This window comes from Caretta caretta, chromosome 9 (genome assembly GCF_965140235.1).
Source record: "Caretta caretta isolate rCarCar2 chromosome 9, rCarCar1.hap1, whole genome shotgun sequence".
In the NCBI taxonomy this organism is placed as follows: domain Eukaryota; kingdom Metazoa; phylum Chordata; order Testudines; family Cheloniidae; genus Caretta; species Caretta caretta.
The window spans coordinates 2,292,689-2,311,618 of NC_134214.1; the positions used below are offsets into that span (position 1 = coordinate 2,292,689).

An 18,930-nucleotide genomic window follows, 5' to 3' on the forward strand; every position below is an offset into this window, starting at 1 on the left:
AGCTCGCTCCAAGGGGCTGCTCTTCCTGCAAGCAGTGGACAAAGCAGGCGGCTGCTAAACAATGTTACAAGGGAGCATTGTGCGACTTTAAACAAGCATGTTCTCTAATTGATCATCAACGTAACAACGAAACAACATTAACCGGGATGATGTTAAGTGAGGAGTTACTGTAATGATACATGCAGAGCCGCCCTGCTGCTCCTCTCTTGCCAGCAGAACTCATGGAGGGTAACCCCCCTCCAGGTCCCTGCTTTGCAACATTTCCCACTGAATGCCACTTGCAGGTCTGAGGGTCATCGGCTGTTTGCTTGACCGCACATAACACATCCAGCTGTACCAAAACCATAGTTCTGTACAGTGCTCTGAACCATGGGAAATTTGGATCATAACCACATCCCGGCTTCCTTGCCTGGGCCACACCAAATCCCAGACTCAAACTTTGGGGGAACTCTTCTTTTGAACCACAAATGGAGACTTCTCTCCAATGAAATGAACCCGACTTCAGTAGCCCAACATCTCCCAACTTCGGGATCCAAATATGTGTCTCTCTATGGACGCTAATCCCCTCCAATGCCTTGTCATTACTGATCTGCTCTGATTTCCCTTCAATTTGTCAGCTTCTGTTTGGTTCTGAGGTGCCCAGAACTCTAGGCGGGCCCAGCAGGAGGCATGACTCACTTGCTCCCTCCCTCATTTTGCCTTTGGTGGTGTCACTTTAAATGGTAATTTTCACATGACTGAGCAAAATAACACTAGATGGGAGAGGCGTGCAGGAGTTGCATAAGTAAATACCTGAGAGCTTTACAAGCGAGAATGGATTTCCTTCCTGTGTTGCCAGTTCAACAACAAAGGTGCATGCTCAGGGATTTTTAGAGGCAGTGGATAGGACCATGGTGAGAACTAACTGATGTCCTGAGTTCAAGTCAGTAGCAGCATCCGAGACCTCTCTTCCCAGCCAAGAGACAACAACCTGGAGAGAAACTAACCCAGACTGATGGAAGAAAAGTCCTGGAAGGATCACCATGCATTGCTCAACCCCAAAGAGGAAAACGAGCTGGTAAACGAAGGAGGGGGGTGATTTCTGGTTTTCTTTTACACCTCACTGAGCCCTCTCAGCCTGTGCCATTTCCAATGGATCTCTGTATTTTCTACAGCTAAATTCAGCATTCAAAGTGGGCTTGGTGTTTTCAGCATAGGTTCTGGTTGAAGGCTGAATCAGAGGGTCAAACCCTGAGGTCATTTATTCACTGACGTCAGTTGGGGTTTTTTGCCTGAGTAAGAACATCAAGATTCAACCCACAGAAATGAGAAAGGAAAAAGACCTAGTGCCCCTGCCAGTGAAAGACTGTTCTGACCAGTACTTTTCCTCAGGCTTTCTCCAGTCTAATCGTAACATCCTTAGCAATGGGGCTTCCACCCCTTCACATGGGACACCACCTTGCAGGTGAACAGATCACAGGGAAGATGCTTATAAACTGGTCACATTTTTCTTTTTCCTTGGTTGAAGTCAACCCTGCATAGTTCTTCCAAGCTGGGACTGAGTCACTCCTGCTGAGGCACACCCTGCTGCAATTTTGCTTGAGGATTTCTGGGGTCCTATCCTCCATGCTGTAAGTCTGGGGGTGACTAAGCTTTGCCATTGCAGCCCCCAGGGTGGAATCCCATTGCTCTCCAGATGTGCTTGCCAATCTAACCTCTGTCTTCAGGATGCTTTTGTTAATGTTCATAGAATCAGCCCTATCTCTTTTTTGTGGTGAGCATTCTTGTGTGACTGTAGCATTTGGGGGAGGTGGGAAAGGTGGAGCAGGGGGAAGTGCTTTGGAAGTACAATTACTTCCACATTTTAGCAGCTCATGCAGTGTGCACAAAGGAGTGGTGGTGCGGAGAGCGAGAGAAGGGGGCTTTCTCCTCCCAGGCACTTGTGCAAGGGGTAGCTAGAATCCGGGTGCTCATGCTCTGATGCTAGCAGCATTCTCAGTGCCAGATGCTCCTGAGGGACTAGGAAAGGAGAGTTGCCGTGACCCTAACCCTTCTGCATCCACTGCAGACAGCTGCTGGGAGGGGCATGTGCTACACCCATTGACAGTAGAGCAGTTTCCACTCTCTCCTCACCCAGCCCCCTGAGGACCTTTGAGCCTCTGTCCTCTGCTGGCAGAATGCCCCCAGGAGCTGCTTCTCAGGTTTCCCCCTGATGCAACTGTAGCTTTTTACCCATCCCCAACTTCCTAAGAAATATAAATCTTATTGCTGAGCTTTGTAAATTACAGTATTTTAGCAGTGCCTTTTGGCGTTAAGCAGCATCCCTGAAGAGAGCTGAGGGTCTCAATCCAGTCCCTGGTGAATGGCAGGGGCTCCTATATCACATACAGGGCAAGACGGCGGGGGTGGAATGTTTTAATGTCTTGTTGGCTAGCCTGGGCACATCATCCGGCTACGCTGAAGAATGATTCTTAGCCAAATCAAGGCTGTCAGCAGACTTTGCTGGTGACATGGCCAGCAGCTGAAAATAACTGCACCACAACCAACGAAAAGCATTTCTCAAAGTTCTAATTCCTGTACAGTCAGAAAAACAGACATGCCGAGACCACCTGCAACAGTGGCCTCTGGGGAGTCCCAATGCTGTTACAAAGTTGTGGGCTGTTTCCTGGGTGGTGCACAGATGAAAGGCTTCCCTGCACCTTTCCCCTCCCTTGTAGACGGGGCAGCCAGACTGCTCACGAGTGCCAGAGGGAGCAGGAGGAATCCTCCTCTTGCTCATTACCCCTTTGAGAGGTTATTGTTACAAGTCCTAGCCTGGCACGGGGCCTGTACTCCCCAGCTACACCATGTCTGGCCCCAGTGGGGGGTTAAAGGATGTCTCTCTCTCTCTCACACACTCTCTCTTTACCTTGCACAATGTGGCGCTTTGGTTGCACTCATCTGTGGCAGGGAAGAGCGTGTGCTCAGGAGGTTGAAGGCTCCAGCTCAGCACATTCTGTGCCAGTTCATCAGACCAAGAGACAAAGCGCTGCTGGAATGGGGCTGAGTTGCCATGGGAACGTGTCACAGCTCTGCTTGCCAAAGCCATGGCCGCCTGATTCCCAAGTATTATGTTGCCTTTGGGTGGCATCATCCTGCAACATCTTTAATGCCACAAACAGGTTCCTAGGCTCAGCAGAAATGATCATCAATGTCCTGTCTTTTCCCTCAGTTCCTCTCTTCTATATGTTTTATCGCCTGAACGTTAAGCATTTGGCTTCCAGAGCTGTCTGTCCATACATTATCATAGCTGGCTCCTCTTGTGCTGGATCTGTGTTGGATGATCCTGTCGATGGGATGCAGGGCATAGGGTCAACAACATGGTGTAGAACCAAACCCCACTTTGGCTGCTGAGCAAGTGTTTACCTGCTATGTCAACACTAAGTCAGGAGAATCTGGACCTGTTCCATCCCATTTCACCAGCCTTTAATATGCCCTGCAGCAGGAACCTTCATCAGCTGAAGATCTGCCCAATTTTCTTCAGGTTTTTAGCGCACGTTTTCTTTCAAAGGCTCCACTCAGGGCTCAACTTAATGAGCACTCAGCAGCTTCATCGGTCAGGTCCCAGGTGACTGGGGAGCTGCTTAAATCAAAGCACGGAGACTTGACAGTGAGGTACTTTATTGTGAGCTTTCCCAACTGTGTGTGCAGTGCATGGGCATATACCCTCACTCCTATGCTAGGTTCAATGTAAAACCTGGGATGGGATCTCTGGGGGCAGTCTGTTCTTTGGTTGTTCTAAAGTCCTGGTTGGGTACTTCGAGGGGATAACCCCAAGAAGTTACATCAGTTAGTAAAGAACATAGAGTTCACCAGCATAGATGAACACTAGTGTCTCATCAGCTTCCAGGTTCAGCAAAAGGTGTTAATTTTAATCTATAAAGACCCATTAGATTTGGGACCTCCTTTACGAGTGCCCACCTCTTTATGCACCATCACAAAGGACAAGGTCAGCGGAAGCCATTGGGTTGTTCATAGTCCATTTATTCGGAAGAAGGGGAGGCAGGCTGTTTCAGTGGAGAGAACACACACGCTCTGATAGCCTGCTAGTCTGGTTCAGATGGGGAATGGCCCATGGCTCCTCTTTCCACCTAAACTACTGTTTGATCGATGGAATAGCATTCCTCTGGCAGGATGTGGGCTGTCCTGCACAGCATTCGGTCTTTGAGTGTGCCTCAGAGATCAGAAGCCACGACGATGGGCACATAATACATTGACTTTAAGAATGCAAAAGCATGATCTACTATCAATTGTGAACTCCTCCTTTGCAGTCCAACTAGTTCAATCAGGCTTCAGGGGACACAGAATTAGAGAGGCCACATAGCTGGACATGCTGCCATGTTTTTTTATGACAGCCAGTCCTTTCACTTCTCATCCTCGCATTGCTCAGCATCATTTGGTCTAATTAGCAAGTGATGAGCGAACTAGTTCCACTGGAGCAGTGATTCCCAAACTTGTTCCGCCGCTTGCACAAGGAAAGCCCCTGGCGGGCCGGGCCGGTTTGTTTACCTGCCGCGTCCACAGGTTCGGCCGATCGCGACTCCCAGGGGCCGCGGTTCGCTGCTCCAGGCCAATGGGAGCTGCTGGAAGCGGTGGTCAGTACGTCCCTCGGCCTGTGCCGCTTCCAGCAGCTCCCATGGGATATTCTTATTTCAGTTTAACCAGGCTTTAATTTAAATTGATTAGGAACAGGCTTAAGCTAAATCAAATAAACCACTCTCAAACTGAACTAAGAGTGTCTACACAGGTTCTTTATGTCTGTTTAACTAAATCATTTTAAAATCCCACCTTAGATTAAACCGGTGAAGCCTACTTGCTAAGAGTTTGGCTTCGCTAGCCAAGTTCCAGCATGTGGAATTACATTCTGTTTTCCTAAACTCCCTGTGGTTTCCACCAGATATGATCTTCTTTGGTTTCTATCCTGTAGAAGATTAAGCAGTTGAGACTCCCTCCCCTACCCCATACAGAGGTGGTTGTATTTCAGTGCCGGAGTATGTGATCCCTACTATAGTGAGTATATTAAGTTTACAAGTGCTGTTAAGCAGTTTGAGAATCCTTCGGGATGAAATAAAATAGAAATTTTCTTTTTTAAATGTACTTATTAACAGAGGCTGGGTCTGGGGAGTCACATACCTCCAAACAAGTGGGGACCTTCAATGCCCTGTGAGTGGTTTAAGTAGTCACCTATATTTTATTTAGCTTGCGTGGATGACACAATATTGCTGGCATAATTTGATTCTCAGAACCTGATTATTAGTTGCAAAGCCTTTTAAATGTGGGTGGCTGGCAACATTTGCTCTCCTGAGCGAGGCATTACTTTCAGGGATTATGAAGGTGGGAAAAGGAATTAAGAGGATTTATAGTCATGCGCAGCAGACTGTGTTGAACCCATGTGAATTTCCTCCAGTCATTTCTGAACATGGGGTCTCCCTTGTCTTAGCTGACTCAATCCTAAAGTGGGTCCAGGTAATTCTCTGAGGATTTTCCCAGGGAGAGAGAGAGAGGAATAGACCCTTGCAGTCTGGAAAATGCATATTGGCAAAAGAGAAGGATCTGTAAAGGTGCAGCAGAAGAAAAAAAAACAACCCTAAGTCATAATGACAAGCAATGGAAATGACCCATCCAGTTTTAAAGTCCTCCTCCACTGCCTGGGGCGGTTTGTTCTTTACAGACAATAGAGTTATACAAGATTTGAGTCTATAGATACAGTTGCTCATGCCAGAGGAAATGTAAGTACTTTGTGTATAGCTGGGAGAGGGATGAAGAGTAAAGATGGGCGTGAATCCAAGCATCAAAATGTGCATATGTCTGTCTGATGTTTCAGCATCTGGCTCAAGATACAAATTATGCAGTTGGTCCTTGTCTCAACAGAGATTGAACCACACTGCAGAAATTCAGAGTGTTTGAAACCAGACTGGAATCAAATGTCTTGGGCCTTTCACTAGTTAAAAATTTAAATAGGATGGATGTGTGACATACCAGGATACAATCCAGAGCAGTGGGGGACTGTGTCACCCCTGCCCTGCAACCTGGGGTGCCTTACAATGCCTTACTGAATTAGCTCCCATCTGGGCCGCTCACAAACAGCCTTCCAGAATGCATGCCACACCCAGAGTGTCTGTGTGTAACTGCAGCCTGCCAGCCTGCCTGGCTCTCACCAGCCTTGGTTATACTGCAGGGTGTCTGTAAGAGTGGGAGAGCCACACCTGGTGCGGGGGGGACAGGTCCCTGGAGGGGCAGAATGTGAGGGAGGGGAGGAGGGTGGGGACACGGACAGGCCCCTGGTTTGGGGAAGGGAACTGTGTGTGGGGTGGAGAGACGGGGCCTGGGTGGGATTTTTGAGGCGGGGGGAAGGGAAACAGGACTTGCAGGGGCAAGAGGAGAACGATGCATGTGTTGGGTAGGGAACCAGGCCCTATGCTGGCAGTGGGGTGACAGAGACAGGGGCTGGGCACAGGACATTGTGGGAGTGCCCGGACGGCGTGTGTCGAGGACAGACAGGAGTCGTAGGGAAGAAAGGAACCAGGAGTGTTGGGAGTAGAGACGGATGCAGGGAGGGGAGTAATCTGCGGGGAAGGGCAGTGGGATGGGACAATGGAATAACATGCCTTCGTGGTTTGTGTGATGGGGAAGAGTTCAGTGAGCCTCAGTCAGGGCGGTGAAAGAACCAGGAAGTGGGCTAAGAAATAAGGAGAGATACAAAGCAGAGTGGGGAAACATTTGAACAGTGAGGGGAAAGGAGGAGCGAGAGCAATGAAGGTGAAGATAGGTGGAGGCAGGCAGCAAAAAATAGTTATTCACTTGCCCACATCTGGGAAAAATGGCGTTTGAGGAGCGACACAGACAGAGGCTGCTGCATGCACTTTCATCGGAACTGCTGTGCCTGCCGTACAGCGCTGTGCTGAGAAGGGTTGGGCCTTCTGGCCCTATGCTAAGAAGGGCTGACCCCTCTGGCACTATGCAGAAAGGATCTCATTTGTACTCACTTTGGAAACGGCCTTTCAGTGTCGGTGAAGTATTGGCTGTGGAAATCCAAGTGGGCACTTTGTGAATCAGCAGGTCTTCCCAGTAGTTGGTTTGCAAAACACCAGCCTGGGAGCTACTGTGGAGTGGGGAAGGAGCAGACTCAGGGGGTGAAAATCCTGGCCCTATTAAAGCCAACGACAAAACTCCTGTTGGGCTTCAGCGAGGCCAGGATTTCACTACACGTTTGTTCACTTTAGACAGATTTGTAGGTGTTGAGTTGTGGAGTTATTGCACAGACACCTACCCAGGGTCCTGAGTGCAAGGGATGGACCATTATAAAAGCATTACAAGCTACAGCACACATAATAGGTGATTGTCAGAAGTGTGGACCAAACATAAAGCAGACTAATGTACATGAAAATCCAAGGTGCAGTTGGAGGAGAAACATGGGGATTAGAAAATGCAGTAATAATTTTTTAACAATAGAATGTTATTATGACTACAACAGCATGCCAGGTTATGGAAGTGGAAGGACAAACAGGGAAGATAATGAAGGATCATAGAAAGGTGGTCAGGGTTCTGTGTATGATTAAGAACCACATTATGGGACATCAGGCAGGAAAAAAAATTGCATCCTTAATTATGTATATGGCACCCAGATACTACATTGATAGCACATTAGAAACTCAGAGATATACTATTCAGAACCACGCAAAGTCTTCCTAACTTCAAGGGGGTTTCTGTCCTGCAGGGTAGATTCCCCGCAGTAACACAAAGTTCCTGTACAAATACACTCCGCTGCTGCAGGATAGCTGGGGTTTTAAGGCTCTGAGACTATATATGAATTAGATAAGTAGAAGTATTACTGTGACAGACAGCTGGATTATGGCAGGGAAAACTATAGGATCAAGCTAATTCTTCAAAGCTACATGGATGGAAGGTTGAGAATGGGCCTTTCCTTCCATATTAAATATGTGATACTGCCTGGTTTTGGTGGGTTTGGTGTATATTTTGCCTTAATTTTAATGACATGTTTAGCTGATACACAGTTTCATCTCCCAAACTGAAAACGGGGTTGCTTAGAGGGGGTGTATTAGCTAGAAAGTCTTTGCAGCTCTGCCCTTTAAAACAAGTCTCAATGTCAAACCATTTCAAAATAATGTCTTGTCTTTGTCCCACAGGAGATATTTGGCTACAAAACTCAAGGCTGCCGGAAAGCCATGTGCATTGCTGGATATATCTTCTCCTGTGGGGCTCTTCTCCTTCTGTTTTACTGGAAGCCAGCATGGGATGTGTGGGCAAACTGCATCCCATGTAACTTGCAAGAAGCAGATGTCATATTGCTTAGAACAACAGTAAGTGCACACTGTAAAATGTACTTTTAACTGGACATCTTATTAATTCATATAAAGCTTTCACACACACACACACACACACACACACACACACACACTTAAGCAGCCTGTCCTACTCTCTCAGTGTGTAATAGCAATTTTCTAGTATTTTCCAGTGTAAATACTCGAGTTCAGATGTAGACTGGCAGGGAGAAGTCAGGCATTTGAGGAGCCCACTAACTCCAAATCATTTCCATACAGACATTTTCAGGGAAAGTGATTCAAAACTATTGTGCAGAGATTAGGGTTACACTAACTAGAATTCAGATACTTTACCACTGAGTATTAGATGCCTCGTGTACACTGCATATCCCCATTGCTTAACCACTAGCATCAGAGTAGGTCTCATTCCAATGTGATTACTGCATAACACTGCAGAATGCTAACTTCTTCTGTATTTGCTTACCCTACCTACCCCCAAGAATGCAGAAGACAGGACACAACAGAGGGGTCAGTCCTAACAAATATGGTTGAGCCTGTCTTTTGTGTAATGCATGTGGCTAATATCATGAGAGAAACTCTGTAGGATTGAATTTTAGAGAGCTGTATCTTAGGCCTGAGTTATGTTAGACTTCCACTAATTATATCAGTGCAAACACCTAATATGCATTAGATTCCCAATATATGCACTACATCCTGAATATAGATGCACTTAAAACAATTAATAACTTACTGCATTGTTGTAATAGTGACTAATAACTGACCACACCAAGCTATACTGATTAAAGCACAATTTAAACTGGTTTAAGTGCATTTGTATTAGGCATATGCACTTGTGTAATTAGATCAAATTTAGTTACACTGGTTCTCATTTTCTACTATAGCAAGGTCTTAGTAATATTGCAGCCCTCATTTTGGGAAACACATGTTTTCCAGGGTCAGGAAGCATGATTAAAATGGGTGATGTTTTAGACCTAGACAGAGTTCATTAGGCGAAGCAGACCGTAATGAAGCTCTCTGTTCTTGGCTCCTAACCAAAAGTTCTGTAATTATGTACTGCCAGTCTCTGCCATGGCTTTACACAGAGACCTACACTAAGAATATGTCATTCCTTCAAAGCACACTGAACTTTTCTTTATTCCTCTAGGATGAATTTCAAAAATACACCAGAAAGAAGGTGACCTGGATCGACTTGTCCACAATGAATCTATCAGTTAGAGATACATCAGATAGTCTCTTTGTTGCTGACAAAGATTCTGTCATAAACAGAGCCATAATGAAGCCAGAATTAAAAGTAAGTCATGGATGGATGTATACAATACGTGGTGTTAGGTGAAGAGGCGGATGAAAGCTCTTATCTCAATTTCCTCCTGTGGCTCCCATTAACTTTGACTGGAATTATATCCACACATCAAGGAAGAGAACTGGCCCTGTAATACAGTGAATCTGGGTGTTCTAAATGGCATTTGTGCTATTTGGTTTTGCAGGTCAGAAGCATCCAGGTACAGAAAATCCGGTATATTTGGGATCTCTCTGTGAAGCAGTTCCAGAAAGTTGGGTGAGTTTAACCACTTGTTACAAAGTTCTTTGAAGAAGCAAAAGCTCCTTTCAGGACATCATTGTTTGAGCTTTCTCATGGTTATCCTAGATCGCTAGATGACAACAACTCATGTTACGACATACATCACAAGTTTGGAACTGGTCTGACGTGCGAAGAACAGAATATCAGGTACAGCATTTCTAGTCTATTCGCTATTTCAGATTTAAATACGCTTACGGGCCCAATTCTTTTCTTCCGTACTCACATTTCACATCAGTTTATTGCCATTTACTTCAGTAGTAATGTAAAGTGCACTGATGACATTGAGAGGGTGGACAAAAATGAATGCAACTTTCACTCTGAGGAGCATAATCATGAATGTCCTCAGTTACAGTAATGTAAATCTGGAGAAATGCCATTGACTCAATGAGGTTACAATTGGCCCTAAGAATGGGAGATGAAGGGAGGAAGTGCTGCCATGTTTCACCAGTCTACCAAGCCAGGCTCACAGCAAGAGTCAGTGGTAGATCAAAGACTCTTTTCGGCCTTTTATAAAACTTGCATAAATTGCATGAGACAAGTGAACATTGGTCTCAGCGTAATTCCACCTCGGATTCAATAGCTTCTTGATAGACTTCTGTCCCAATCAACCATCTGTGTTCTTGATATTACTTTTAAGATATGGTTTTACCATTATTTTATAATGTCATTTTTTGTGTATGTGAATTCTTAATTACATCAGAGGTCTGAACTGAAAGAGCTAGGGACCTTCTATAAGGGTGTATGCCAGGGAACTTTGTTTCTCTGATATTAACCAATTCATGATCTCATACAGGAGGTTAGTGTGTGGGCCCAATGCCATTGAAGTTGAAATTCGTCCTATTTGGAAGTTACTTTTTAGAGAGGTAAGCTGCATCTCTACTTTTAAGTCTTGTTATTTGAATCGTAGAATCATAGAAGAGTAGGGTTGGAAGAGACCTCAGGAGGTCATCTAGTCCAACCCCCTGCTCAAAGCAGGACCAATCCCCAACTAAATCATCCCAGCCAGGGCTTTGTCAAGCCTGACCTTAAAAACTTCTAAGGAAGGAGATTCCACCACCTCCCTAGGTAACCCATTCCAGTGCTTCACCACCCTCCTAGTGAAATAGTGTTTCCTAATATCCAACCTAGACCTCCCCCACTGCAACTTGAAGAGATAGCTCAGAAACGTTTGAGAGTAATATTTCATTTTTCTACCCTGGAATTCAGCAATTGATGGCCTAGATCCTTACTAAAACAAAGCAGTGTAGAAAAAACTCAGTGATACATGGTACAGTCATCCCTTCAGTTATGCCAGTTCCATTCCTTTAACTACAATGGAGTTATACGGGTATAACACAGAGGACAATTTGACCCTTTATGTACAGTGTAAAAAAAAAATAGATGGCGCATTAAAAAAGAAAAATGCGATTGCTGGGTCTTGTTCTGGTCTCGTTGTCACTGTGGTATAAATCAAGAGTAAATCCACTGAAATTACATTAGTGTAAAGCTTCTGTAAGAGAGAAATCAGGACTATTCTGCATATGAGCACATCCATATAGGGTGTAGCCACACTACTTCCGATTAGGAACTCATTGTATCTCATACGATGAGCCAGACATGAGCGGTACCTTGATGGGTGACCAGCCCCCAATAAAAATATAGGTTTCACAGCAAGTGGTGTTGGTGACTTAGTACTTGTTCCCTCGGGGTCAGTACTAGATTGATACCCATCCTGGTGTGAGGAGTCACCATCTTTAAGACGAGGTGTACAATTTCAGGTTTGATCATTAATAATCCAATAGCACGTTTTGCAAGGATAGAGGTTAGCCGAGTGTCCTACATTCTGTCTCCTTAAATTCTCCTTGTCAATTGAAATACAGAAAGTATTTTTGACTTTGTATCCTAAACTATTCATTCATACTGCTGTACCTTGCTAAACAGCTGCTGTTTCTCTGCAGAAGTGACTGCACTCAGTATTGAGTGCGGGAATTGTAATGCCCAAGAGAACTCCAGGAGAGCACTTTAAAACAGGCTAGTTAATTTGAACTTTACATGGGCATCAAAGTGTGCAGCCTCATGCATGACGGTTTTTAGGACTGTGCCTCTAGGCAGGTCTCTGAAAGCTGTGGTGCTTTGCACAAGGAAGTGTCAGAGAAGGGGTGCCCTGGTGGTAATATTGGCTGGGCTACTACTGTATTGGCTGAGCGTACATCTTTGTTTTGCTCCTGACCCTTCATTCCTTACACCTGGGCGAATATTTGTGAAAGTGTGTTCCCATAATTTTCATTCAGGAGTTAAATTTTTCAGTAAATTATTTACTCAGTGCTAGCCTTATGCAGGCAAAGATCCCATTGCCTTCAGTGGGTATGCTGACTTCTCCAGAATGGAGCCTTTAGTTTAATGACTGAAGAGAGGGCTAGTATCTAGACAGCTTGAGACCACCAATTCATTCTGGAGAAATCACTGCACAGCCACCAGATGGCAACTAGTTCTGAGCCAGATCAAATCGACAAGGTGGAGGTGAAAGCGATCAGTCCCCTGAACCACCATGGGAGAGTGTTGGCTTGTGACGAGCACCACAATTTTGTTTTAAATTACACTGAAAAGAGTCCTTGAAATCTCTGGTGAAACCTTTTCATCTTGTCCCACATGTAAGCGGCCGCTGAACAACCTGTGAATTTCTCCTGACGGTGTGATACATTTGTGTTTGCAGATTTTAAATCCCTTTTATGTGTTCCAAACCTTCACTCTGACTCTGTGGCTGAGCCAAGGTTACATCGAGTATTCCATGGCTATCATAATCTTGTCAGTCATTTCTATTGGCTTAACAGTGTATGACCTCAGACAGGTAAGGCTGCTATTCGTGTCATCAGTTTCCCAGTTCAGCCAGCAGTAATGCTTTCATTTCTCTCAGACACAGAATAAGAAGCAATTTCTGCACTCAGTGCTTTTGGTTAGCTGGTATTATTGCAGATTCCACAAATTACCTGAAGATTAGAGTTGGGCCATCCATGAATTTTGGATCCATCTTGGATTTCCCCAAAGTGCAAGGGGGTTCAGAGCCTGCAAATAACAGGCCTTAACATAAAAAAAAATATGTGGGAGTAGTTTTAAATTCTCAGATGAGTTAATACATTTCTGCCTTTTAGACACATCTTCCAGCAGCTTCACTTTACCTCAGTCATTCTCTGAGGAAAAGGATATTGTATTTTTCAGATGAAGCCACAAAAAATGTTCCGAGTTGGCCTATGCACCCAAAGCTAACATGCTTATCCAAGATGTACCTGAATCGCTTCATTTAGTCTGCATACCAGGCTTAGAATTTATTAGTTCAACCTGATGAGGTACTTGCCCACTGCTCTGGGACCTCAGCACTTTGCAGGACCAGGCTGTTTGTGAGGACAAATACTCCTAACATTTCTGGCACTTCCTGCCTTTAAGTCAGGCTAAAAGTAATAGAGAATAGCCTCTCCTGGTATTCAGAGCTGCCAGCCATCTTGGCCAGGCAGCGAACTCCGACTGCAAAAAACTATACAAAGAAAAATAACCCTATTTTCAAAGCTCAAGGAACAGGCAATTCAGGCATTTGGGACAAGGTTTGGCTGGGTGGTAAAGTAGTTTAATTTCAGCAGTTTGGCATTCCGTGGTTTGCAAACTGAGTGACATAAATACATTGCTGAGGTGGCAGTGGAAGGGGGAGGCAGTGGGAAAGTCAGCTTTCAGACTTCCGACTGACTGTCATCTTGGTGCAAGGGACACTGCTTTATCACTTAAACATGGGTTGTAAACCATGTGTAACAAGCTACAGTGTGAGTCACCAATGAAAAATGGCCCTACATCTTTTACATATGACCTCCACTGAATTACTAAGTCACGTACTTACAAGAATTGAATCCTAGAGCAAGTGATAGTGGGCTCTGCCCTGTTCACCACCACCCCGGAGACAGATGATCTACTGTCCTTGTTGGAGTAGATTATGGCACTGAGTTACTTCTAGTTTGTTACTGTCCTAGCTCAAATGCACAGCACAAACCTCACACAGGTCTAAGCAAGCCCCAGTGTGGCATTTCAATTGGTGTGCACATCCAGCATTCCAGTGCACCCAGAACACAAACAATGGGCTAGGCGGTGTTCTTGGGCAAGGTCAAAGTCCAAGCTTTTAGCATGAAGAGTGACAGCTTTTTGAGCCTCAGGGTCTTCTTCCAACTGGTATGAAGTTTTCATAAGAAGAACACTGATTAAGAAGCCCACACCTATGACTAGATTTTATAAGTAACTTTTAAATTAAGGTGACATATCCCTGCTACAATACTGTACACAGCCCAAACCTGTGATACTTCACCTCATCAGGTTAGAACTCTGGATATGCAAATTGCTAAATTGGATTACAGGCAGCCACCTGCCATGTAGAGATACCTAGCTAAAATGACCAAAAGTATAGATTCTGTTTCTGTTTTTTTGCAGTAGTAACCTCTGTAATAACTGTATATTTACACTCAGTTGTTCTATTGAGCCCCTTTCTAGCAGGGAAGAAAATGGACCAACATGTGGAAATTCACTACTTGGGGATTGGAAATGTCATTGAAAACAGCCTGATTCATTTCTTAGTGTTGCAAAGCAGGAGTAACTTTACTGTTGTGAAATTTGAATGAGTGGAAAATCAGGCCTCAATACACTGTACAGCTTGTTCTGTTGTCTAACTAGGGGAAAACCTTTTGAACACATTTCCTGATTAGTAAGGAAAACATAGAGGAGTATGAATCTTACCTCTTATAATCCAATTAAGTTCAGTTTCACTATTATGAAGCTTACTCTTGATCACTAAAGTATAATGTTTTGCTTGGCACAAGTTCTGTATTAGTATTTCAACACTTAATTTGCTACCCAATCAACAGCAATCTGTCAAGCTGCATGACCTTGTTGAGGAACACAACAAAGTCCAGGTTACAGCCTGCACAAAGGACGGAGGTGAGTGATGTCCAGTTGGCCTTCTTCCCCCTACCCCTTCTAATTCAATAGAGGGTCAAACTCTGCATTTGGAAGTACACAGACATACTTAGGCTTATCTGCTTGCAGGTGTATCAAGAACAAATTGGGTAAAGTAATTCTATAGTACAGTGACGAGGATGTTAGCTATTGACATGTGAGACAAGGGCTCAATTCCCTGCTCTACTACAGGGTTCCTCACCTCAGTTTCAGAGTAACAGCCGTGTTAGTCTGTATTCGCAAAAAGAAAAGGAGGACTTGTGGCACCTTAGAGACTAACCAATTTATTTGAGCATAAGCTTCCGATGAAGTGAGCTGTAGCTCACGAAAGCTTATGCTCAAATAAATTGGTTAGTCTCTAAGGTGCCACAAGTACTTCTTCACCTCAGTTTGTCTCTCTGCACCTTGGTTCTCTATCTGTGCAACGTGGATTACACTCTACCTCCCAGCGATATTGTGAGGCTGAGTCCATTAGGGATTGTGAGTTGCTCAGATACCATGGTAATGGGGCCCATAGGTACCTTAGGCAGGTTCTCTTATCCAAAGCAATTTATAGACATTAACTAATTAAGCCTCAGAACATCACTTCAAGGTAGGCAGGCAGACAAGCGTCTTCACTTGTACCACTGTAGATCCATAAGTGTGGTTCCTCCGAAACCAAACAATGGAGGAAGGCAGGTTGGTTGTGTAGTGCAGGCCTTAATATGTTCCTGTGGATCATAACCTGTGTCTAAGTGAACACTCACTTCATTTTATATTTTACTATAGGTTGCAAAAAGCTGGAGTCTCGTTATTTGGTCCCAGGAGACATCCTTGTTTTAGAAGGAAAGAAGCATTCTTTGCCATGTGATTCTATCCTGATCGATGGAGGCTGTATTGTAGATGAAGGCATGCTCACAGGTATAAACTTGGATTTTGATTTGTCTTTTGTCTCCATGCAGTTCTTTGCTCTCTCTCTGGAGATATGTTTTTATCAATTCTGATTACAAATTGTTTATCCTATGTCAGAATGAGTCGTTGCAAAATAAGGAAAGACAGTGTTCTGAATAATTTGCAGTCTCCTTGGGAAGGGCTTCTGATTAGTTCTAAATTGCTCAGCATAACTCAATTTCTTACTAAAAATGAAACCAGACCTATGTAATGTATTGTCAGGAACAGGAAATACAACAAACACAAAAAAATTGTTTTTAAATGCTCGGATGTTGTAATGTGCTCTGTGTGGGCAGATAATGATACACACACTTCAGTAGCAGAATGCAGTGTCACACATATACACTTAGCCACTATAAAACTGTGTCTATCTGAGGGCAAAGTTTGACCCAAGTCTTTAGATTGAAAACTACCAGGGAGGTGTCTGAAGTGCTCGGATTTTAAAAATCATAGCCATCATTCAGTGAATTTATTTATTTATTTATTAAAAATTCTTGCTAATAGGGAATGTGCAATTAATATATATTCAGAATCTGATGGAATTTAAATACATCCTAACTGGAACTGTACAACATGATCTTTAGGTGAAAGTATTCCAGTCTCTAAAACCGCTTTGCCCCATACTGAGAACACCAGGTCCTGGAAAACACATAGTGCAGAGGATTACCGAAGACATGTCCTCTTCTGTGGAACAGAGGTCATCCAGACCAAGCCCACAGGCAAAGGACCAGTGAGAGCTGTTGTGCTGCAAACTGGTATTTATTTTTGATTTTACTGGTCAGGGTGGTGGGGACCAGATGGCCCAGGGGACATATAGTAAAGCTACATCTCTGGTTCAAATCCAGCCCATGTCAGAGACTGGAAGTTATTTATTCCCATCTGATGGTTGTGTTTTGGTGGGTCTCAGTCTAGTTCCTAATGGACAGGGGCCCACATTCCAGACGACCAGTGTTACTGGGCTCCCTTGACGGCAGTCTCAGTAGATGGGCCTGGGTTTGTCTACCTCACAAGACCCTCCGGGGGCTTGTCTGGTAGCTTGCTCCCATATGCAGTGTAGACGGAGCCTACGGACTAAAGCCCAAACCCACAGACAAGGTCCTTTGTGGCTGCTATTCCAGCCCTACTACAGAATAGTGTCTCCTGCTTCCCCTCTGTGCTCCCAGTATAGGGGTTCCTATAAGCATAGGTACAACGATCCTTCCCCAGATCTCTCCCATCCATGCCTGTGCATTCAGAGCAGGGGTGAAATCCACCTCCCAGAGGCACAGAGTGCACTGAGGGATCTGCTACCACCACCCAGGTGAATGTGTAAAGTGGGGTGTTATGACATGGAGGGTCTTTGACTGTTGGTGAATTTCACCCTACATGAGCTGGCCAGATATTTTGTATTGCCTTCAGAAAGTCTTTATAATACTATCCATCTCCTAATTCAATTGTGTTCAACCTAGCATGCCATTAGATAACATATACAATTTGTGGTTATTGTCTTAATATAGGGTTCAACACAGCCAAAGGTGATCTGGTGAGGTCCATCCTCTACCCCAAGCCCATGAATTTCAGACTCTACAGAGATGCCTTAAAATTCATCATAATCCTTATACTAATCGGTGTGCTTGGACTGATCTATACAGTGTGTGTGTATGTACAGCACGAGGTAAGTATTAGTAACGTGATAATGGAATTCCTTCCCCACTGAAATTCCTTTCTTCTGAGCCCTGAGTAAGGCAGGTGTTTGGAACATCACACTGCACATGCAGCGTCTGTTCAGACAGTCCACGCTTTTGAACCTTCAAAGAGTAAAAAGATCATCAACAGGTTTGTTGTGTTTGTTTCTTTTCCAGAAACCAGTAGCTGAAACAGTGGCAATGGCGCTACTCCTCTTCACTACTTCTATCCCTCCTGCAATACCAGCTGCTTTGACAACAGCGATTGTTTATGCCCAAAAGAGGCTGAAGAATAAGAAAATTTTCTGCATCAGCCCCCAGAGGATCAATATATGCGGGCAAATAAACCTGGTTTGCTTTGACAAAGTAAGAAACGTCTTATGGCTTTTAAAGCAAGATTGCTACAATAGATTTTAATGCTTTTTGCAGGTTTGGGATTTTGTTCTATTAATGCCATAAATGTTCTTGGCACTTTTGTTCTTGCTCGTTCACAGCCAAGAAGTCAAATTCAAGCTGCCTGCTCTGGGTATGTTGGACCCAGGACCAGCACAAAGCTTTCCAGGCAGAACCCTCTTCAGGGAGCTGAAGGGGTGGGGGCAGTAGCCACACAGGCATGAGTGCCACCACGCAGCCTGCTTGCCAGCGAGGCATGCTCTGTGCCAGCTCTGGGGCATGGTGCAGAGGGACCCTGGGATCTGTGCTTGCCTAGGAACCATCACACACAACAAAGGTCATGGAGTGGCTGCTATTTCACACCCGTCCCCAGCCCCAATACAGATTAGCTCCTGAAAGCCCAGTTTCTCAAGTGTCCCTGTGGTCTCTGAGAATCTCTTTCCTGTGCATGTTTGCAGGAAGAGGCTGGTGTTCAACTGCTGTGGAGTCCCCCAACCTCACAGAGTTCACACACATCACTCCACCTCAGGCAGAAACAACCAACGCTGGGGCTCTGTGTAGGGCTGTAACTGGATCAAAACGTGGTCCCCACCCCCAGGTGGACACTGCCTCCAGACTGGGACCAGACCCTGGTTCCCCCCAGACACTGCCTGCAGATTCATCTCTGGATCTTTCTTTGGTTTTTACATTAATTCTGTTGTCTTTTAACACGTGGTGAATAATATAACTCCAGACACTGAAACTGTCCTGAAAACAATGGGACAAATTTACAGCAAGTACGAACCAGCACAGTCCCACTGCACTGTGTGAATTGTGCCAGTTTAGGTAAGCTGGGAATTTGGTCCATAATTTCCTTTTATCCCCAATGTTCACGCTTGTGTTCTAACACCCCTTTCTAAATTCCTGAGATGTCTTAACTCTCTCTGCCCATAACATACCATTTAATTTTCATGTTTTCAGCTATACAAGGCCAGCTCCTGGGCTGGTATGAACCAGTTCAGCTCCATTCATTTCAGCAGAGCTAGGATGATTTTCACAACTGAGTATCCAGCCTGCTGCAGTTTGTTGTAAATGTATT

General features: G+C 44.7%; 1 protein-coding gene across 1 annotated transcript in view; it reads left to right on the plus strand.

Moving 5' to 3' along the window:
• Positions 1–994: 994 nt before the first annotated feature.
• The window catches only part of ATP13A5 (ATPase 13A5), a 48,823-nt gene continuing 30,887 nt past the window's right edge, over positions 995–18,930 (plus strand). Inside the window, exons 1-12 of the mRNA XM_048865482.2 lie at positions 995–1,057; positions 8,166–8,339; positions 9,466–9,612; positions 9,806–9,876; positions 9,967–10,047; positions 10,694–10,763; positions 12,593–12,727; positions 14,775–14,847; positions 15,634–15,765; positions 16,380–16,550; positions 17,292–17,449; positions 17,637–17,825. Of these exons, the coding sequence (XP_048721439.2) occupies positions 995–1,057; positions 8,166–8,339; positions 9,466–9,612; positions 9,806–9,876; positions 9,967–10,047; positions 10,694–10,763; positions 12,593–12,727; positions 14,775–14,847; positions 15,634–15,765; positions 16,380–16,550; positions 17,292–17,449; positions 17,637–17,825 (1,464 nt within the window). The remainder of the gene's footprint in view (positions 1,058–8,165; positions 8,340–9,465; positions 9,613–9,805; positions 9,877–9,966; positions 10,048–10,693; positions 10,764–12,592; positions 12,728–14,774; positions 14,848–15,633; positions 15,766–16,379; positions 16,551–17,291; positions 17,450–17,636; positions 17,826–18,930) is intronic.